General features: G+C 54.9%; 1 protein-coding gene across 1 annotated transcript; it reads left to right on the plus strand.

The window, feature by feature from the left end:
• Nucleotides 1–14428: 14428 nt before the first annotated feature.
• SLC29A4 (solute carrier family 29 member 4) lies at nucleotides 14429–20341 on the plus strand. The gene is made up of 11 exons (XM_086621913.1): nucleotides 14429–14457; nucleotides 16438–16607; nucleotides 17225–17356; nucleotides 17470–17583; nucleotides 17667–17795; nucleotides 18281–18355; nucleotides 18722–18987; nucleotides 19075–19210; nucleotides 19415–19602; nucleotides 19883–20123; nucleotides 20199–20341. The coding sequence occupies exons 1-11, from the start codon at nucleotides 14429–14431 to the stop codon at nucleotides 20339–20341; spliced, it is 1623 nt and encodes a 540-aa protein (XP_086478039.1).
• The last annotated feature ends 1621 nt before the right edge of the window (nucleotides 20342–21962 follow it).

Below are 21962 nucleotides of genomic sequence, written 5' to 3' on the forward strand. Positions count from 1 at the left end.
CTTGGAATGCACTTTCTTTCTCTCCTGTAGATTGTCTTATTTCCTTGGCAGAGTAGCAATAACCTTTTTTATATACTTTTTTTTAAGTATCCAAAGCAAGGATTCTGTCAGGCTGGATGGAAGTCCCTGTAGAGCATGGCAGCCCCACTCTTTTGACAGCCTTAAGGTTTTCAACTGGAAGGTGTAGCTCTCAGTTCTTGCTTCTCTTCAGTCTACGGGTGGATGTGCTGCTCTAATAGTGAAGGTTCATTTTTTTTTTTCCAGATACTGATGTAAATATAAATGATTTTGAAAAATTAATTTTCTTCTGGCTTCTCTTCTGCTGGATAACAGTGCTTTTCTTTTCTTTTTAAAAAATTTTTATTTCCCCTTTCATCAGAGTACCTCTTGTGATACAGTCAAAGGACTGGCTGTCTCTTTGGTGGTTTTGGAATTAATCCTTAACTGCCCTGAGCCTGGCTAGGGCTTTCCAAGGCTGAGCACTGCAGGCTATTTTTAGGTTTGTAAGGTGCCTTCTTTTAAGTCTTGGATAATGGTTAGTGAGCAAGTGATTAGCAAAGTACTTGGTGAGTGTTACTTTCCTTTGCCAAAATGAGTCTACTTTGCCTTTTGTGTAGCAAGGTGTGTTGCTTCCTTTCCCTCTACTGACTGCTTGCAAAGAAATAAAAACAGACAAGGAGATTGCAGATCTTGAGAGGAGGACAGAAGCTGAGAACTCCAGCTACATGTGAGCTCCCTACCACAACTAGACAGTGATGTGCTTTTAGGATGTGGTGTTGTTAACAAGGCGTCTCTCAAGCAATAGCAGGCAGTGGTCTTTGTCCCCAAAGCCCTGTGTGGGCAGGTGGACTTCCCCGTTCTCTAAAAGTGCAGAAGATGGTGGTAGCCACTGCCAAGAGAGCTGCCTGTACTGGTGAGGCTACTGTTAGTCTGTGTACGTGGAAGATGTTCTCACACGAGCACATGTGGAAAGAGAAGGGATCAGGCTTGTTTATTCACTGAAAGCCCTGGATTGTCCTAAGTAGTTGGCTGGAGTGGCTTGTGATGTCCTCTCCAGAACCCAGCACATCCAAAGCAATCCACTGAGCCATGCTGAAATCTCAGATAGTCTCTTGACTTTAAGCTCTGGCTGACAACTAAATTCCGTGGTCTGGAATTAATTTTTTTTACTGCAAGTGCTATCAGCTTTGCTGTGGAGCTCGTAACTGCAGAGTAAAATATGAGTCTCAAAGTAAACATAAGCTCAGTGAGCTTTGCTGGCAAACTGAACCGCCCAGGAGCTGTCAGATGTCTGCTTGTTCCAGGCTAAAGCTGGTAACATTCCTGATAACGTACTTGGAGGCTTGGCGTGGACTCAACAAGTAAAGTTAGCAGTAAACACATGTAAGCAGCACAGGTCTGCTAAGCACACAAGTCTTACAACTCTTGAGTGTAACAAAGGCCATGTTACATACTAAGATATACCCCTTAATGTAATTAATAACTTTTACTGCTAAAATTTATTGTATTGATTTTACCCCCTTCTTAACATTTACACGTTATCTTCCACAGGTGAGTTGGAGATCCCATATTCACTGTTTGTGTCTTCCATGTGCTGTAGCATGTTCCTGAGCCACACCTGGACTGTTGAATCGCTATGCCCTGCTTGGTTCACTCTTAAGTAGAAGCTAGGAAGCCAGTTAAAGCATCTATCTGTTGCTGTTGTAACTGGGAAGATCTTTTTAGAGAGCAAAGGTATTAATATTCTGAGGTTAGTGACCAGCATGGAGCTAGTAGGGTGGAGCAGGTGATTTCTGATCCTCACTGGCAGTGTATTTAAGGGTGGTGACAGTAGTTTGTCTTTAAGTTCATTGCATGAGGATATAAAGCCTTTCTCAGATAAAATATGACTAAAACCATTTCCTCTGATGGGCCTTGGGCCCTCAGTAACCACCCTGTTGTGGTTTGCTACCAAAGTTAGAAGCCTCTCAAACTGGGGTTTCATCCCAGTGACACAAAGATGTATATTTATTTTTTTTCTTAAACATACCAGAAATGCTGTTTGCAGCTGCATCCTCACCTGAGTATGGAGCATATGATTGCACTGTGGATCAGGTGGTGTCTAAACACTTCTATTCTATGGTCCAACAGCCCTGGATTCCCCAGGGTAAGCCAAGGAGGCTCTATCCCTGTGCTGTGGCTGTGGGCTTCTAGTAATACAATATGGAAACACCTATACAGCGCCTCTTGTTATAGACTGACCTTCCTTGGTCAGTGTTTGTTCTGGGACAGTGTGTGTCTCTAGATACAGACTGCACTTCTGGATAGCTTTTTAACTCTGTAGAGGCTTAGGGCAGAGATAGACAACTGAAACAACCAAAGCTGGGGAGGGGGGAACACTTAAAAACTCGGAATCCTAAACTCAGGTTTTAGATTGCAGTGGGATCTGTTCCCAGTGAGTACCTTAGGGAAGGAGCTGTTTCTCTTGATGTGCAAATAGGTCACAAGGGTACATACTCTGCTGCTGTCTCGACATCTGTTTACCCTACTTTGTATTGCAAGTTCTGAGGCAGAAAGCTTTTTATCTGCTCTGGACTCTTCTTATGTCACTATTTCCAAAATACAAGTGGTAGATACAAATCTAGCAGTTAAGAGGCTGGGCCTGGCAGTGGAGGAGGAAGTAAAAACCATAAAGAGGTTGGTAAAAGCTGTTTCTTCTGTGGCCCTATTCAGCAAGACATTTGTGAGAGTGCCGAGATCAGATGTGTTCATGTACCTTGGCTGCTCCAGGTCCTACACAAGTGAGTTTCTTGGGCCTGTTTCTACAGGGGTGTGGGTAGAGGGGGTGGCTTTGGGAGTCTGAATGCAAATAAAGATCTGAGAAGGCTCTTAGTACAGTGACAGGTATGTCTCCACAGAGGAAACACATGCCTCACCTAAGCGTAATAGTAAAAAGGGAGGAACGAACTGAGAAGAGCCACCAGCTCAGTGGGTGCGTTAGCTGAGAGCCCCGAGAAGCTGATCAGCAGAGCACTCTCTATTCCATCCCATGCTGTGCTCTTGGCCCTAATGATGGCATTAGCACCAAAGCAACATGCAGTAAGACGATGTAATTTCGTTCCTTGCAGGTCGCTGAGCCATTCGGTGTAGCACTTGTGTGTGCAGATGCTCTGCTGCTGTTTGCAGAGCGACAGGAGTCTGTCCAGAGCGTTGGTGGGGATTAATCACTGCAGAGATTTGGAAAGTTTTGTTCTGTGCTCCGGGTGCCCTGACTGCCTGTCACCTTGATTTAACCTGTTAACATCTGAGAGCAAGGCAGTGTCTTCTCCACATGTGCAGAGCAGGCCTTTGTTTTTTCTGGAATCTACGCTGCACTGTGAAAGGCTTGCAGTGAAGAAAGCACGGCTCTGACTGTAAATAAATCCTTTCAGATTCATGCGCAACCAAAGGAATTCAGCAAATTCCTATTTTTCTAACCATAACATGCCTTCGTTTTAACACGCTTCAGATTGGCAAATCTCATCTTACACTGCCTTGGGGGGAGAAAAAAAAAAAGAAGTTTTTATTCTGGCTTGCAAATAGCTGTAGGTGTGCTCGTTGCAGGTGTCTGGGAGCTGTGGCTTTGACCATACAGCTGCAGCGATCTGTACGTGGCTCCCCCTGCGCCGCCCTCGCACGTGTCCGACTTGTTTCTCAGGAGTAGGGAGTTGTTCCTGAACCTGTAGCTCGGAGTTTCCATGGGGTGTTGCCTCAACCCTTTGTCTACCTGGATCTATTTGCTCTCGCATTTGCTTCCTCACCTGGGTAAAACCCTGCGTCCTGCAGTGCTCACGTACTCTGTTCGATATCTGTGGATAAGTGGGAAAAAATCTAACATTCCGCCTCACCAAGTGTCTGGCTCTCACTGCTACCCCATCGCTCTTTGTAATTTTATAACTGCCTAAGAAATTAAATCTGTGTTGTGATAAGTATTCTGTGTCTTCTTCATTTTGTTTGCTGCTTGGAGATGGGGCTGGATAAGATCAGGCCGACCCACGTGTGTTCTGTACCCTGTGGCCCGAACCAAAACGCCAGCAGCGATAAGTGCTCAGCTGCTCTCGGAAAACACCGTCAGCTCGAGTTTTGGAGGGACTGGGAAAGGACAAGCTGAGTTTCTCCTGGCACATTTTGGTTGCAAATGTTAATTTTTCCCTCTTGTTCCTCCTTAAAGGTGTTCTTAAGGGACTTGTGCTCGTGGTTTTTCTCCTGTTCCTCAGGTGAGTTCAGATAAATTCCTTTATTCTTTCTCTTACGGGTTGTATCGGAAGCAGTACCTTCAAATACACATCCTGCTCACTGTGCTGTCACTCTGAGCTTGTTGCTTCTCGGCTTCAAGCCCAGGAGGAAGATGTGGAACGAGCCTGTGCAGATGGGTCAGGAGGCATCTCCTGTTTCTGTATGTGACCTTCAGTTTGCAAAGCCACGATAAACACTGATTGGAGTGGATGAGGAGAAAAAGCCTTTCTGCTCTTGCTAGCAAAGGTGGAGCACGTGATGATGAGACTCTCCTTGTTCTCCTGCGTGACTGTTTTGTACCAGGGCCTTAGCTGTGAAGCTGCGATGTGTCCTCTCCTGATCTAGCTCTGGAGGGCAATGCTGTCCTGTCGGTGCCATTTGTGCACCTCCAGTTGCTTCAGGCAAAATCGGCTGTGTTGGCTCAGATGAGCGTTTCTGAACTTCATTCGGCTGCTGGTGATGTTTCCCATCTTCTGCCTGGAGCAAACTGAGGATCTGAGAAGCTGCCAGTGGATTCAGTAAGTAGCAACAGCTTCTGGCCATGATGGTGATGCCAGCAACTCCTCCGTCTGCCGTGCACTGGGTGGCTGTGGTCATCCAGACCCATTGGTGTTTCAGGAGGTCCAACTGCCCCTCTGCTCCTGCCCTAGGAGAGCAGAGCAGAATATTCTCTATTAAGCATGGGAAAAATTGTAAATAATGGGTCAAACCCAGCCCTGAACCAGGCAGCCACTGTTGCATTCAAATTGTCAGTCTTGTGTCTGTCTGAGTCTGGCCATTAAGCCTGAATTCCCAGGGAAGGGACTAAAATCTCGTCTCCAATTATTTATCCTCTTACAAGGGTGGACATGGACTTGTGCTGGTGTTCCTCCCCAATGTGCCTTCTCTTTGTAGTGAGGAGGTTTTTGAGTTTAGCTGTGCTGCGGTGGTCTGCCAAGTGATCAGGCACAGAGGCAGTTTGCTGCACCAGGACTCCAGGATAAAATATCTCGGAGCAAGAGCACAATTCTGGTGTGATTGGGCTGTGGCTGTGCCGCGTGCGCTACCAGGAGCGGAGCTGATCTTGGCCTTGTTGGTTTGCAGCAGACCTGCTTTGATGCAGCATGCTGGTTTTTAGAGCCAGCAGGTAGAAAGCAGATGCTGGGGTGGTGCTGGGGGAGCAGCAGGCAGAGGTGAGCACCAGTGCTGCTCCCATCCTGCTCCTTTTTGGGTGGGATGTCGTGCTGCAGCACCTGCTCCTGGCTGAATGCTCCTCTGTCCCTGAGTGTGCTGCATCGAACCTGGCCCCAGACAGGTCTCAGCAGAGGGTTTGGATGTGATTCTGCAGGGTCCTTGGCAGAGACTTCTTTAGCTAATTAGTGGTGAGCTAATGAAGGCTTTCTGCTGGAGCTGAGGGAATCCGGTGCCTGTGGTTCCAGCATCTTGTTATGTTTGGGGGTGTTTTTAGCAATGAGTTTTACAAAGTTACAGATCATAATAAAGAGTTCAGAGATTGTGAAGTCCAGGTAAGGCCATAAAATATGCTGGAGGCTTTTGATGGATTTTGATATTCTGGATAGTATTTTGCCAGGGCAAGGAGGGCCCTGGGAGAGACACGCACGTCTTTGCAGAGATCCAGGTCCGGGGCTATGCTGGGGGCACCGAGTGACACAGGGGAACGGACCTGCCTTGCCTACGTGGTGGGAACAGACTGTCACCTTTGGGTGCCAGCGTGGCATGTACCTGCTGGCATCCCCGGCTGATGGGGGCCTCAGCGCTGCCTCCCCCTCCTTCCCAAACCCTTCCTGGCACTTCACCGTCTGGATTCTCGGCAGCTCCCGGTCAGGGCTGATAACTTTTTACCCGTGGAGGGCAGTCGGAGCGATATCCCGGCGGAAGGTGGTGGGGAGGGGACCGGGGGGCCGCGCTCTGCGGCCGCGCAGCCGCTAGATGGGGGTGCGGGGCCCCGCCGCAGCATCCCGCCCTTCCCACCCCGGAGCGTCCGTGTTCCTTCCTCTCTTCCCCAGCAGCATCCCAACCTTTCCACCCCCCGGAGCATCCCTGCTCCTTCCCTGGCAGCATCCCAGCCTTCCGACCCCGCGCATCCCTGCTCCTTGTGGTTTTTCCTCTCGGAGCATCTCTCTGCCCACTTCTGCAGTGGAGCTCTGCAGCACCTTTGCTGCGTGCTCAGGACACCTTCTCTGCACTGGTGCTGTGAGTCAGAGCAGAATAAGATATTAAGAAAAAAAATAATTTTAAAAAAAATAATAATCTGTGTTTGCCCTTAGCCAGCTACTGAGCCAAAACGGTGGGAGTTCTTGGCTGCTGTGCATGCAAAGGTGCTGGGAGGCTGGAGAAGGAGCTATCTGCAGCTGGGCCAGGCTGGGGGGACTGGGAGGGGAGAAGTCCATAGCAGAGCTGTATGGTGGGTTTAGCTGTGTCTTTGAGCTGGGGGGAGATTCTGCCTGACTTTACCACTGCTTTGCCGTGTCCCCCTGAGCAAATCGTGTTTCAGCTTTTGAAATTGGGCCCCAAAATTGAGTCCTGGCAGGAGGGGGTGAAGCTCTGGGCTTCACCAGTCCCCACAACCTCTGCTGTTGTCCGAAGTCTGGAGCACGTTTGGTTTGTAGTGAAATACAAAATCTGTGCTGTGGCCCCTCCCTGTGCACTGTTGGGGTACGGGGGTCTCTGCTCTAGGTGCCCCAGGGACCCCCCCAGCCCTTCAGTGCCCTACATGTGCTCTGTATGGGCAACAAGCACAGCAAGATCACAGAAAGCATCTCTTCTCACCCGAAAACAATTTTGAAAATGAAAGCAGGGAAGCGGAGCCGGGAGACGTTATCTTGCTCCTCTTTAACATTTCAGATAGGAAACAGCATTTCATCTCTCCCAGGGCGAAAGGCAATTTGCATTTCAAGAGGTCAGGGTGCAGCTCTTTCTCTTTACCATCTGAAATTAGTTATTAAAAGTCTATTTGGAAACAAAACAGTGTGCACGGAAAGATGGCCTCTGCAGGCTCAGATTAACTGCTCCTGTCATTGGTGATTTCCCTGGCTGCTGCTGGAGGGTGCTGAATCAAGGCGGTACGGGTGTTACTGAAGATGCAAAACCACGAGCTGGGCTGGCCATGGGGGGACCTGCCGGGCTAAGGGGGGCAGGGGTGTCCCCTGGGAATCGGGGGGCTTTGCACCCCACTGCTGTGCAAAAGCTTGGCTCTGGAAAGCGCGCTGCGGCGAGGACAACTCAATAACCACCTCCCTGCAAACCCTGCTCCCCGACAGCTCCCGCGCTTGCCCAGGAGCAGGACCTCATCCCAGCCCCGACAATCCAATTCTGCCTCATAAAAAGCCTCTGGCAGCTCCTGAGCTTGGCCAAGGCCGGGTTTTGCTGGGCTCTGCTCGCTTTGTTTTCTCAGCTGCTGCCTCTGCCCTCCCCAAGCTCACCGCTGCCGCTTATTTATATTGGAGTTTGCATTAGCAGATGCACTCTGGGATATTCAATTACTTATAAAGAGCTGTAGCAACGCAAACCTTCGCTGGAGCCAGCAAGGGGGTTGGGTTTGGGGTTTTATTATGTTTTTTTTTCCCTTGGTTTTGAGTGGGTTTTGTTTTTTGGTGTGGTGGGGTCTTTTTTTTAGCTTGCTTTTAAAAGAGATGTGGGGATGGGTAAAGTGGTAGCATTGAGTAGGGAAAAAAAAAAAGTGGAGTAAAGAGGGAGAGAAATAAATAAATAATCCTGTTTATGAAATGAAACGTTCGGGTAGAAAAATGATCTCCGGGAAGAAAGCAGCTCCCAGGGCTATTTTTAGCTCTTCTGTTTCTTTTTCTCACCACCCCCCTCCCCAGTGCACGCTGTGGGTTTGGTGCATGTCAGTCCCACTGCTCTCCCTCACCTCTTGAGTGCCAGGTGATGCTTTTTTAAATTTTTTTCCTTTTTTTTTTTTTTCATCTTATTTACAGTGTAGAGGTGGGGGGGAAGGGCAGCAGCAGGCAGGAGAGGCTGTGCTGGCATCACCCTCTGCCCTGGCTGGGAAAACTGGGGGGCGGTGAGTGGGAGCCATGCCTCTCCCAAGGACCTGTGTCAGCAGTGGGGTTACCCCAAAGAAGGACTTGTCCTCACCCCCTTGCTCCCCAGCAGCTTCAGGGGCTGCTGTAACCCCCCCAAATCCCAGCGGTTGCAGTTGCTGTGCTCCCTGCAGTCCCCTTTGGTGCGTTCCCATCCTTTGTGAGCCCTGTGCAGCAACCAGGGCTGGAGGAGCCCTGGAGATCCATCAGGTCCTTCTCCTTCCCCCTGGGAAACCATTGCTTCCCAACTCCTCCCAGCAAAGCTTTCTTCTGCTGCCCTCAAAGCTGCTTGGTGCCGCAGCCTTCCCTGTTCCAGGTATCCTTCCCTGCTCCAAATATTCCTTCCTCGACCCCAAATATTCCATCCCATTCCATCCCTACTGGATGGTGCTGCTGCCCCAGGACCCCTTTCCCCACATCTCTGCTGCCAGCTTCCCCTCAGCCCAAGCGAACATCCGCGTGGGCTCCCATCTTTATGCTTTTATGGAATAAATACATAATTCTTTTATTATTCAATTAGGAATTTAACACACAATCAGGTGATCGCTTTAAGAGGATTTCCTATAAGGCAGGATTTGAATAACAGGGCTACGAGTAATATATTCCCTTAACTGGTTTATTCCTTTATCAGATTTTTTTTTTCTTCCTTCCTAAGCACTTTAATGCATTTACTTTCCCATTGTCGACACTTTTCTCCGCGCTCTTCCTCCCTCCCCAAGCTTATGCAAATCCCCGTAAGGCGTTTAACGCGCCGTGTGTGTCAATAGTGCCGAAATCTTCGCGACGGCATTAGGCTTCATGCATGCCCTGGCTGATTAAGAGGGGTGGTGGGGCCAACCCTGCAGCCCAAGCCCCCTTTCAGCCCTTGCTGTGGGGCTGGGGAAGGGGCCCCCGGGCTGGGAGCTGCATTTTTCTAGAGAAAAGGCTGGAGCTGAAAGTAGTTCTTTTCTTTTGCAGGGTGAAACGTGAATAGGGAGCGCGGGGCTGAGCCGTCTGCTGCTGTTTGCTGCCCCGTCGCTCCCCTTTCGGGGTGCGTGGAGGTGTTCGACTGGTGGGGGGAAATGGCTGTAGGTGGGATGTGAGCGGAGGAGGAGGAGGAGGATGGCAAAATAACCCAAGAGCCAATCTCGGTATCAGTTTGCTTGCACGTCGCCTGCCCGCATGGCACTGGCTGCGTCGCCCCTGGGTGCCCACCCGCCTCTCGGAGCCCTGTAAGAATGGTTTTGTGCATCACTGGCAGGAAAAGTGAATTTTTCCTGCTAACTGGGCTGCTGGGGGCTTAGCCCAGTCAGCTCAGGCGGTGGCCAATGCTGCCCACCCGCCCTTGCACCGCTGGGTTGCTTTCTGAGGAGGTAGTGCCTTGTTGGCAGGCCTGGCTTGCTGACCTCCTGGGCTTGTTTTGGGGAGAGTTTAACAGCCTTCATGATTGCGGGGGATCTAATGTATCCAGTGGGTGGGGGAGAAGCCTGGAGCACTGATTCTGGGGGATGCGTTCGCCCCGCTCACCTTGGTGGAGCGTTCACTCTGAAACCTACAGACAACTGCTTGGACACTGGAAAAAAGGAACCCTGGGGAGGAGGGCAGCATGTGGTATGTGATGGGAAGAGCCAGTGGGGCTGCGTTGCCTGTAACTCATGGTTTCCCCATCGCCAGAGGGGCTCAAGCTTAGTGGCTGCTGGCGAGGCCCTTTGTGAGCCCAGCATGGGGGGCAAAAAAAGCCCATGCAAGGGTGACTGTCACCATTTTCTCCTTCCAGAGAAAAGTCTCTTTTCTCAATCTGGATCTTTCAATATCCCAGTGAGCCGGAGTGAGCTGAACTGCCCCTTCCTGCCTGTTGTTTCATCTGCACCCACCACTGATCGTCTCCTTTTTTATCCCATCCTGCCGGTCTGCTTCTGCGCGCAGCAATTATGCAAAGTTGCAATCAAGGAGCTGAATTAGCAGCTCATCTTGGATTAATTAGTGATGGATGCAAATCTCTTCCAACAAACAGGGTGTGGGGGGGAATGCGAAGGCTGTGGGTATCTTCTCTGGGTTTCTTCAGCTCTCCCAGGCTGGTTTAGGTGATCTGGGGAGGGAGAGATGCACAGAGTAACCCCTCGCAGGAGAATTGGGGCATCCACATGGAAGAAGTTGGTCCTTGGCCTTGGGACAAGGGCTGGGTGCCCCAAAGCTGATGCTCAGCTCAGCCTCTGCATCTCCCTGGCATGTTTAAAGCCAGGGCTTCGGGCTTAGAGCGAGTCCTCCTCCCACCACAGTCCTGTTGCATAGCTTGGGGAAAACCCAGTTAATCCCCGTGGCCTCCAGCGCCAAGCTCCCGCCAGCACTGGGGATTTTTGTTCGCCTGCAATCGGATTGCGACAAACCCCTCCAGTTGCATTGAACAAATTCCCTGGCTGCTCCCTGCTTCTCACAGGCCCTGATAATCCCCCAAGTGTGACTCCGGCCAAGCAACAACATCCCTGGTTAATCCCCCCCATCTCCATGCGCAGCCGGCGCGGCCGAGGACGTTCCCAGCGGCGGCACAGCACGCTCGGCCGGCGTTGGGAGCAGACCCCGGGGAAGGATGCGAAGGCTGCGATGTTATTTAAAGGAGTTTTTCCAAGAGGGGATTGCAGGCTCAATGAACGGTCTCCACTTCCCGTGAAGCGGAAGAGATGGATGCACAGTGCTCCTGGGAGCACTGAGCATGGCAGGGTGGGAAGCGGGGGGCTCAGATGTTTCATCCCTTTGCCTGGTATCCCCCTGCTTGGCAATCACAGGTACGGTGTCACCCGCCCCGGCTGATGTGGGGGGACTTGCCATTGGGCACAGAAAGCCCAGGGCACCTGGGCATGGTGAGCATGGTTTGGTTAAGGAGCTGGGGTTTGACATTCCTTAACCAAGGGGTGGCAAGTGGCTGTGCCCACCCGGATGGGACAGCAGGGACAGCTGCTTCCCCCCGTCCCTGAGGGTTTAAAGCCGTGGGTTTTGACAGTGTGGTGGGATGGAGACACCTGAAAGGTCTCTCCTTCCTCTCACCTCTGCAACAGCAATGCTTAATAAAACCTGACTCTGCTGGAAGGGCAAGGAAAAAACCACGATCCAGCGGATTTCTGGAGGCCATCCTAATCTGACGTCTCTGAGCCAAATGAATCAGCAGCGTCTTATTCCGCCTGGTGGGATTAATCAGTGTTCGACTGGGCTCCAAGAAAGTGAGGTGAGGCTCTGCATAGCAAGGAACCGTGGCGAGGTGGCTGCAGGGTGTTAGCTGGTCCACGGAGCTGAGCAAATCCCTCCTCATAATCCAGCAAACGGCGCTAGGATGAACCCACTCGTGCTGGGAGCCGTGGGACAGCAGGGAGAGGCAGGAAAAGGGGAGAAGGCAAAAATACAGCTAAAAAGCTGTGGTTTGGGTGAAGGATGCTCTGTGGCCTGTGTCATTGGATATGGGGGTGAAGCAGAAGACCCTGAGATGGGGCTGCGTGTGTGGGATGTCCCTCCTGGACGTCCGCTGGATGTCTGGACCATGTCATGGTCAGAGCATCGCGCCTGGCAGGTTTTCCTGGCTGTTAAAGTGGGTCAAGCGGAAACCCAAGGAGCATCAGAGCTCACCAACCTCGAGCCAGCTAAATCAAAGCTGAATTATTCAAGGCCAGCTTGAAAAATTGAAGAGCCCAGCTCACGGGAACCTCCCATGGCCCCATCGGGCAGAGGCGGCTCAGCCTGCCTGTGCTCGGGGGGCACCTAAAGCCCATCATCCACGCAGGGCTTTGGCACTTTGGGAGGGTGAACGATGTTGTTTGGGTCTAACATTGCCCTTGGGGATGGGGAAGGCAGAGAGAAAGCACTCGGAGAAGGTCACTCTGATGGCCCAGAGAAGTTGTGGCTGCCCCATCCCTGGGGTTGTTCAAGGCCAGGTTGGATGAGGCTTTGGGCAGCCTGGTGTAGTGGAAGGTGTCCCTGCCCATGGCAGGGGGAGTTGGATCTAGATGATCTTTAAGGTCCCTTCCAACTCATACTGTTCTATGATTCATCTCCCCATGGTCTCCCATAGACCCCCCCCAAAGCTGTAGCAGATTCCTCTGGTACCCCAGCACGGCCCTCTTGCACCCATAGCAGAAATAGCACAAAGGGAACCCCTTTATTCCCCAAAATGGGGATCAAGAGGTCATGTGATGTCAGAAGACTGGTGACAGTCAGGAGCTTTCTATTTGCCACAAGGTGTTTGGTCGTAGCATCTCCCTGCAGCTCGGAGAGCACCAAATGCTTCTGGGAGCCGAGACGCTCCTCTGACTCGGTCACTTTGGGACCATCCCCCCCCCGGCTCCATACTTGAGACTTTGGGATCGTGAGAACGAGCTCCTGGGGAGAATCCCTGCGGAAGGCGGTGAGTAACGCTGCCTGGCGAGGCAGAGGCAGCGGGGCCTCGCCGGCAAGCCATGAAAAGGCGAGCGCACATATGCTGCAGCTCCTCCTGCTCTTTTTGTAAAGTGCTGGCACCATCTGGGTGCCAACCAGTGGCAGGCGCGGCCGGGGAACCCCCACCACAGTCACTCCCTTTTCTTAAATTTCAAAAATACTGGTGGGGATTGATGGGATCTGGTGTAGGGCAAGGGGATATACCCCAAGAGGACTGATGTGCTTTGAGATTTTACCATGGCACTATCGAATTAGAGCCGAACAAACCCAGTGGAAAGAAGCAGCCTGAAAAAATCCCCCCTTGCACTTGTGCACTGAGCTGTGCAGGTGCTCAGCCCAGGTGGGAGCGGGGAAAGCTGAGCCCTGGCTCTGGGAAGGGCTCACCGCAGCAGTCCAGCTTGCCCTGAGCCAAACTCCAGCTATTTCAGCCAAGGAGAAAAGGTGGAAATTTCCACCTGGCCTGCTTTCCTCCTTGCGATGCATTTGCGGGAGCCCCCTCGCTCAGCCCTGCTCCCGGCAGAAGGGCGGCCAAGGAGGAGCAGCCGGTTTTGTCTCTAATTTCCTCTGGCGTAAGCGGCCGCAGCGCATCCCGCCGGCCCCACGCGCTGATTTATACAACGCAGCATTTATTGACGGCGAGAAGATTGTAATTCACAGCCCGGCGCGTCGCAGCCATGGCATGTGAGCAGGGATGGTGCCTCTCCTCCTTCCCATTGCCGCCATCCTCCTACGCTCCGGGTGGGCAGAGCTCCCCCAGGGCTTTCCCCCAGCTCGGTGGGAGGGGGCACCCACCATGTCCCCCTCCTATGCCTTGCTGCTCCTGCGAGAACACCCAACAGCATCAAATCACCGTGATGTCGCCTGCAGCCTTGGCCAGCTCGCCCTTGTCGAAAGGGGTGGGGACACTGCCTGGAGCACCTTCCTCGGGGACACGCGCTGTCTCCTTGGACAGATGTCCCCATCACCCCACGCTGCTGGTTCCCTTCCTTCTCTGCTTCCACCCCCTGTTTATGCAGGGGAGTAGAGACCCACGCACACACTTACTTCCCCAAACAACTGGGGGGATTGCTGTGTTCTGCTAGCCAGAGCTGCAGTCCGTCCGTCCATCCATCCATCCATCCATCCATCCATCCATCCATCCTTCTGATTGTCTATCCATCTATCCCTCCATCCATGGGACGGCTCATGCTGATCCCATTGCCCCCTCTTATGCCAGAACAGTTTGCAGGGTGGGAAGGACCCCATCCCTGCAAAGCTCATGTCCTAAATTAAATCACCAGGGCTTCCTTCCTAATTAATCTCTTTGCAATTAGCTCCAGGCCTCCGAAATCCCCCCAGAGCGCCTATAGGCGGTACCTATAGAATGTGCTCTGTTCGTTGGTAAACCCTTTCCCGCAGCCCCCGGGACTGACCCAGCCCTCAGCCGGCGGCTCGGGGCTGGCGGAGAGGCTGAGGGAGCCCCAGCTCCCGGTCCGCGCCCCCCGGGAGGGGGAACCGGGGGGAGCGGAGGAGGAGTGAAGGGGAGGCGGGAGGACGAGGAGGGGCGGGAGGCAGGACCGGAGCCGCCTCTGCTCCTCGCTCGCAGCCGCCGCACTCGCTGCCGGCCTCCCCCCGCTCCGCGCCCCGTGTCCGTCCCCCCCCGCCCCCCCCGCCTCCCCCGGAGGAGGCTCCGGTATGGCGGGGCCGGGGGCCGGCGGCCGCCGGTTCTGAGCGGGGCGGGCGCAGCGCTGATGCCGCAGAACCGCCGTGGCGGAGGGAGGTAAGAGCCGCCGCCGACCTGTTGGGCACGGCCGGGTGCGGGGGGCGAGGTGCGGGGAGGTGTTTCCCCGAGCCCCCTGCCCTCCCCGGCTCCCGCCATCCTCCCCCGGCCGCGCCCGGGGACCGGTTTCCTCCCCGCTCCCTCCAGCCGGGAGCTTTTCCTTCGGCCCGGGGATGGGGATGGTTGAATCCCGCTGTTTATTGCAACTTCGCTGCTTGCAAGATGTCGGGGGACCCTTTTGTCGGAGCGAAAAATCGCTTCTCTGCCCTGATGGGGTGGGGGGTCCGCGCTACCCGGGGGTTCCCCGGTACCAGGGTGCAGCGGGGTTGGGGTCCCCCGCTCTGCCCGGCCCTGCGGGTGCCCTGTCCCTGGGTGAGACCTCCCACCCCTGGCCGTGGTGGAGGCCCCCTCCCCTCCCACCGTGGGTCCAGAGGGGCGGCAGGGACCATGTCCCCTCCCGTGTAGACAAAAGTAAATCAAAAAGGAGGAGAAAATCGGATTTACCGCAGCACAGAGATGCTCAAAGCAGGAAAGGCAGATGGGTGCTGGAGGGCTGGTCCAGCACCGTGGCGGTGCAGCGCATCCCGCTCTGCTCCCGGCCCTGCAGCATCGAGAAGTTTGGGCCACAGTAGGTACGGGGTGTTTCCAGCCGGTGTGTTCTCCAGCTGGGATCTCTGCCATGGAAAAACCCTGCAACAGGCTTTCCCGGCATCCCAGGAGATGCTTCCCACTGGGTTTTATTGCCTGGGGTAGCATCAGGCGCAGGAGGGTGCTCAGCGGAGGGGATCACAGCCAGCATCCTCCGTGAGTGATGGGATGGCGCGGTGTCCCCAGCCGAAATGTTCCCCGCTGGGTTGTTCTGCCTGCAGTGCTTTGGGGTGGGGGATCTTGGGGCCCACCCCGGCGTAATGCAGGGTGGGGACCCCAGCCTGGCTCCATCCAGGTTCCCGCACGGCCTCGGGGCCATGGCAGCACTGCTCTGTGCCACCAGTCCCTGCAGCGAGCGGGTGTGTTTGAAGCTCTAGGATTGCTCTTGCAGGGTCCATGGGCACCATGTTTGCCACGGGGTCTCCCAGCATCCCACCCTATCCTGCCAGCTGGGGAGATGCTGGAAAAACTCTGCTCCTGCAAACGCCGCGTCTGGCAGGGAGAGCAGAGAAATCACTGGCATTGATTTTTTTCTTCCCTTGCCTGCCTCAACCTGCTGCCTTGGAGGAGATTTTTATTGCCCCCTTGGCTGGTGGTCTGGGGGCAGCAGGCACGGAGGCAGGCTGGCATCTAGTGACTGGCACTGGTAATACAGAGCGGTCCCAGGACTGCACCCCAGGGCCTGGGCTGGGGTGGCCCCAGCGGGATGAACCACGTATTGAGTGGTGCTCTGGTAGGGTCGCTGGAGGATGCCAGGTGTTTTGGGAACTCATTTGGGGATGCAGCTGGTGCAGACCCTCCGGGGCATGCGGCTGGGGTCTCTCTGGCAGCTCGCTGAGCATCTCCCTGCTGTGCCGTGGCCTCTCGGAGAAGCAGATCTGAAATTCTTGCCTTAAAAGCTGGGTTGTGTCCCATCCTCGGGATCTTCCCCAGCAGCCGCCCTCCGTGAGTGGTTTTCACCCGTTGATTTCTCTAATCACTTTTGGAAAGTGCGGTGGCGTTTGGCACTGGTAGCGTCGCGGTGAGGTGTTGAGCCGGGTTGCAGTGAGGGCTGTGCCTTGGGGGAGGCTTGCACAGACCCCCTGATGGCCACTCAGCACCCCAAATCTTGATCCATCTCCTGCCTGGTGGGTCAAGAGACTCCGCTCTGCTTGGGAGAAACATCTTTCCAGGCGGAAAAAGCACAGGAGCCGTAGTGGTAGGGTAGGATGACGAAGGCTCAGGTCCAGCCACGTGCCATCCATCCCTTGCAGCCCCCCCGGCATCACCTGAGGGACGATCCCTGGGGGACACGGGAGTTGTGCCTGGGGGTGTCACCGCTCTCCCTCCCAGGTCGGCCACGATGGGCTCAGTGGGAGCTGAACGCTTCAAGGAGCTGAGCCCGGCGGGCACGCCGGAGGGGAACGTGGTGATGAGCTTCAGCTTCGACAGCTACCAGCTGGAGGAGGACGAGCTGCAGCGGGGCAGCCAGGCCAAGGGCGTCCTCACCTTCATGGAGCCGGGTGAGGGATTCCTGCTGGTTTCCCAGCTATTTAGGAGCTTTGTGGGATGGGTTTAATAGCCACAAATGGCCTGAAATGCCATAAAACTGCCTAATGCCTTTTTTCGGACCTGTTTGTACCCGTGTGAGTGGCACAGTGTCCCGTGGATGGGGCTCTGCAGGGAGCTGAGGGTTCGTGCCCAGGCTCACCCCTGGCCTCCAGCTTCACCCTTTCCCGTGCAGGGCTGGAGGATGCTCCTGGGATTTACCCCAGCCCTGCTCCACATCCCGGGCAGCCCTGTCTACCTCCATCCCCTCCCGTGCCCGTGTTACCTGCACTGCCTGGCTCTCGGGTGGTTTGGCTGCCATTAGAAGTCACCGGCCCCCAAAGCCCAGGTGCTCTCCTGCCTCCCGGGTCTCCTGTTTCAACGTCTTTATTTAGGGAAGGAGTTTTTGGGGCTGGGGCCATTTATTCATGAGAGCTGTGGGGTGCTGGGCTGCTTGCTCTGGGTGCCCCCCTCATTGGCATAAAGGATGTGGAAGCACCATTTATCACCCCATGGCTGGGGTCTGCTGCAGGTCCCATGGGTGCAGCAGTGCCACTGTCATGTCTTTCTCTCTTTCTCTTTTTCGGATCAGTTTCTGAGGATCCCGAGCCCCAGGACCGATACCATGGGATTTACTTTGCCATGCTGCTGGCTGGGGTGGGATTTCTTCTGCCATACAACAGCTTCATCACCGACGTGGACTACTTGCACCATAAATACCCAGGTAGGTCTCCAGCAGCTGCAGCACTTCCCAGTCACCCCAAACCTGGGGAGAACTCGGACTCACTTCCAGGGGAGCCAGACCCCCACCACCCCCCATCACCTGCCTCTCCACAGGGACCTCCATCGTTTTCGACATGAGCCTCACCTACATCCTGGTGGCCTTGGTGGCCGTCATCCTCAACAACGCACTGGTGGAGCTGCTGAGCTTGCACACCCGGATCTCTGTGGGTGAGTGGGGGTCCCCACAGCCTCTGGCAGCACCGGCTCCACATTGCCGACCACCACCATCCGCCTCCATCTCCCACCCGCAGGTTACCTCTTCGCCCTGGGGCCCCTGCTCTTTGTCAGCATCTGCGACGTCTGGCTGGAGCTCTTCACTCGCAGACAAGCCTATGCCATTAACCTGGTCGCCGTCGGGGTGGTGGCCTTTGGCTGCACAGGTATGTGGGACAGTGGCTGGTGCTGGGCAAGCACAGCCCTTCAGATAGGGCTGGGAAAACATCCCCATCCCCAAGAGCGTGTTCTTCTGGGACAACCTCTTGCTTGCATCCCTATAAGCTGACCCTCATGTCCCTGCTCTGTCCCTGCGAACTCTGTCCGGGCACCGCGGGACTGGATGGGGGCACCAGCACCAAACTGTCCATCAGTCCCTGAAACCACGATGGCTTTGCCATTTCGGCCACCATGGTGGCTTACCAAGACCCTGCACCTGGTGGCCCCTTTTGATGGGAACAGCCATAGTGGGGCATCCAGGGAGAGTGAAAAGCCCCTCCGCTTTTGGGACAAGAAGGCTTCGGGCGCTGCATCGACTGTTCAGGAAGGGTGCAGCTCCCGAGCGGCACGACACTGGGGTTTCTTCCCCCTACCCGGCATTTCGGCTGCAGCAATAATCCCTCCTTCTCCCCTCGGCGCATCCCTCCTGAAGTGCAGCAATCCAGCTTCTACGGCTACACGGGGCTGCTGCCCAAGCGCTACACGCAGGGCGTGATGACGGGAGAGAGTAAGTACCTGCATCTGCACCCGCGTTCGACCTCGCTCGGGGGGGGACGGGACCCTCCTCTATGGTGTCCCAGGGCTCCAGCGAGTCACTCCGGGGCCCTGCTGTGTCCAGGTTGCCAGCAGATCAGGTCCACCCCAGGGTGCTCCCTGGCAAACCAGGGTGGTTAATGGTTTGTAAATCACTGCCACACCAAGCTGGGGGTGGGGGTGTCTCCCAAGAGCTGGCTCCACTGCCCCAGAAAAACCACTGCTTGTAGGTGCTCCATACCTGGAGCCATCACTTCCATATGGTGGGGGGGCTGCTGGGGGGTCCCCGAGCCATAGGCCTCAGCAGGATCCAGTGCCAATAGCTCTCCCATGCCATCAGGCACCGCCGGGGTCATCATCTCACTCAGCCGCATCTTCACCAAGCTACTGCTGTCAGATGAGAAGGAGAACACTGTCATCTTCTTCTTCATCTCTATCGGCATGGAGCTGACATGCTTCATCCTCCACCTCCTGGTGAAGCGCACCCGCTTCGTCCGCTACTACACCACCTGCTCCCGCAAGGGTCTCCCCGAGAACCGGGGAGCCAGTGACCATGGGACAGGCTACCGTGTCCACCATGATGTCACTGCCGAGGACATCCGATTTGTAAGCCAAGGGTGGGTTTCCTTGATGCCCCTTGGTGTCCCTCTCCCCACTGGCGCTCAGCACTGGTGTCCCCTCTGCTCCATGTAGGAGAACCGGCCACAGGAGCAGCTGAGCTCACCCCAGGGCAGTCCGGGTCCCGAAGCTGAGCTGGCCGGCAGTGGCACCTACATGCGCTTTGATGTCCCTCGGCCCAAAATCAAGAGGAGCTGGCCCAGCTTCAGAGGTGGGTGGTAGGCTCAGGGGAGAGGGGTGAGACAATTTTGCAGCATTTTGTGGGGCATAAGGAGCAATGGGTGGCCTAGGGCTTTGGGGAAGGGTCATCCCTTTCTCAATGCACCCAAAAATATGGGGCAATCCCATCTTTGGAAGCCACCCTTGGGGTGCAGGCTCTGGGTTTTAGCTGAGCTGTGCTGCCCGTCCCTGCCAGACATGCTGCTCCACCGCTACGTCGTGTCCCGGCTCATCTGGGCCTACATGCTCTCCATCGCCATGACCTACTTCATCACGCTGTGCCTCTTTCCTGGGCTGGAGTCGGAGATCCACAACTGCATGCTGGGGGAATGGCTCCCCATCCTCATCATGGCCATCTTCAACCTCTCTGACTTCGTCGGTAAGGTAGGAGAGAATGATTGCCAACCTGGTGAGGGGTAACGTGTTCCCTCCACCCTTGTCTCCTTTTTGTGTCTTCTTTCAAAGCCGCTTGGCTCCATGGAGGGTCATCTCCACCCCATGGGTATCTAACCAGCGTGAGGTTGCTCACCGGCATGGCTGAGCTTGGGCTCCTGCAGCAGATGGTCTTTCCACCATCTCCTCTTCTTGCTGTCCCGTTTTGGGCACCACATTGCCCTCCGCAGCTTCCTCGCTGCTCCAGCACGGTCTCTGTTCCTTGCTGCAGATCCTGGCTGCCCTGCCCTATGACTGGAGAGGGACCCACCTCCTTGTCTACTCCTGCCTCCGAGTGGTCTTCATCCCCCTCTTCATCATGTGCGTCTACCCCAACGGGAGGCCCACCTTCGGCCACCCTGCCTGGCCCTGCATCTTCTCCCTCCTCATGGGCATCACCAACGGCTACTTTGGCAGTGTGCCCATGATCCTGGCTGCTGGGAAAGTGAGCCCCGAGCAGCGGGAGCTGGCAGGTAGGACCAAGCCCTCTCGGTGACCCCACACGAGGTGGCCAGAGCACCCTGACCACCCCGTGTCCCTTCCCACAGGTAACACCATGACCGTGTCCTACATGACAGGCTTGACGTTGGGCTCGGCCGTGGCATATTTTGCCTATAGCCTCACCAGTACGTCCCACAGTACCTGTTTCTACACCGAAACCTCCAACGGCTCCTTCACGTCGGGGTACTGAGCCCCGGGGCTGGGCATTGGGGACGGGATGGGACCCACTTCCCACCATCATCCCCACCGTCCCGCTCAGCCCATGTTCAGACGGGAGCCTGGAACCAGAAGGCTGTCCCAGGGTGGACAGGGACTGGCATCCCATTGGCATGGGGCCGTGGCATCCTGAAATGCCCCGTGCTGCCCAGCCAGGCACTTGGCAAGGCCACTTCTTGGGGTGATATCCCCCTGCTACTCTGGAGGATGGTCTCATTGCTTTTGGGGGGGGGCTCCCCATCAGCGATGTGCAGCTCTCCAGTGGAGGGAGAGGGTGGGTCTTCTCCTGCTTGAGCCAAGGCACTGCCAGGATGAAAATACTGCCAAATCCCAAAGGGAAGAGGACCAGCGCTGCAGAGGAGGGTGATGGACGGCTGGTGAGGAAGAGGAGGGAGGAAGGAAACACTCCTTCAGTCCCTGGTGGCTCTGGGATGGTGGGTCTCAGCTTTCATTGATGGTGCTTCCCAAATACACCAATCGCTGTGTAAAAGACCCAATTCACTTCTGCTGGTTGGAAAAAAGTCTCTTCTTTTTTTGGGTTGTGTTTTGGTTTTTGCCCCCCTGAACTGTGAGAGAGAGAGGGTCTTGCCACTCCCCACTGTGGCTCTGTCCCGTCACAAAGTGGGGGCTCGAGGCCACAGCACTGCAGATGCCACCCATGGGCCACTGCTGAGCTTCAGGATTTATTGCAAGGGACGTTAACGAAGCTGATGCCAGATGAAACGTCATTATATAATGTCTGGTCATTAGTCGTGCCACTGGCATGGCCCTGACACTGCAGAACTCGGCTGCTGGAGAAGGGCTGGGTGATGCCCTGCAGGGTTTCAGGGTGCCCCTCATGGTGCTCACCAGGTCCCATCGAACCCCTGCCAGCCTGAAAACCGCTGCAGAAGCACGCCTTCGTGGGCAGCAAGTGGGAATGGGAAGGGGCTGAGCAGAGCAGAAACCATCTGGAGAAGGTGCCGACACCAGAGGCTGCTGCTTTCTGGGCCCGGCTGTATCTCGCTGTGCCAGGAGCCAGCAGGTGCCACCTCCCAAGGAAGCGAAGCCCAAGGGCTGGAGGGAGCAGGACCCCACCAGTGCCGGGGATCCCACCCTGCCAACGTGGCTGGATGAAGTGCAGCTCATGCCATCAGTGTCACCCCACAGGGTGTCTGTTGGACAGGGGGAGGCTCCCCAAAAAGCCACACGGTGCCTGGGTTGGGTCCTTCTCCAAGCATCAGGCAGGGGCTGAGCCAAAAAGCCATCATTGCCACCATGGGGTGAAAAACCCCGCAGTCAGGACAACCGAGACAAAGAAAGATGCTTTGGTGGTTTGGTGTTTTTTTTTTCAATTATTTTTTTTTTTTTATGAAAAAAGATCACACAGAGTTCGCCAACAAACAGAATGCCAAAAAAATTGTTTTAAACAAAACATAAACAAAACAAAACAAAACAAAAAGACAAAAACCTGGCTCTCCTTTCCTCTCGATTGTCTGAAATATCCTTGTGTTCCATAGAAGGCAGTGGGTTTTAAGTGCTTTCTATTTAACATTAGCATAAAATCTCTCTCGCGCGCTCTCTCTCTCGCTCTTTTAAAATATGCTCACACAATT

Source organism: Tauraco erythrolophus, chromosome 17 (assembly GCF_009769465.1).
Source record: "Tauraco erythrolophus isolate bTauEry1 chromosome 17, bTauEry1.pri, whole genome shotgun sequence".
NCBI classification, from domain to species: Eukaryota; Metazoa; Chordata; class Aves; order Musophagiformes; family Musophagidae; genus Tauraco; species Tauraco erythrolophus.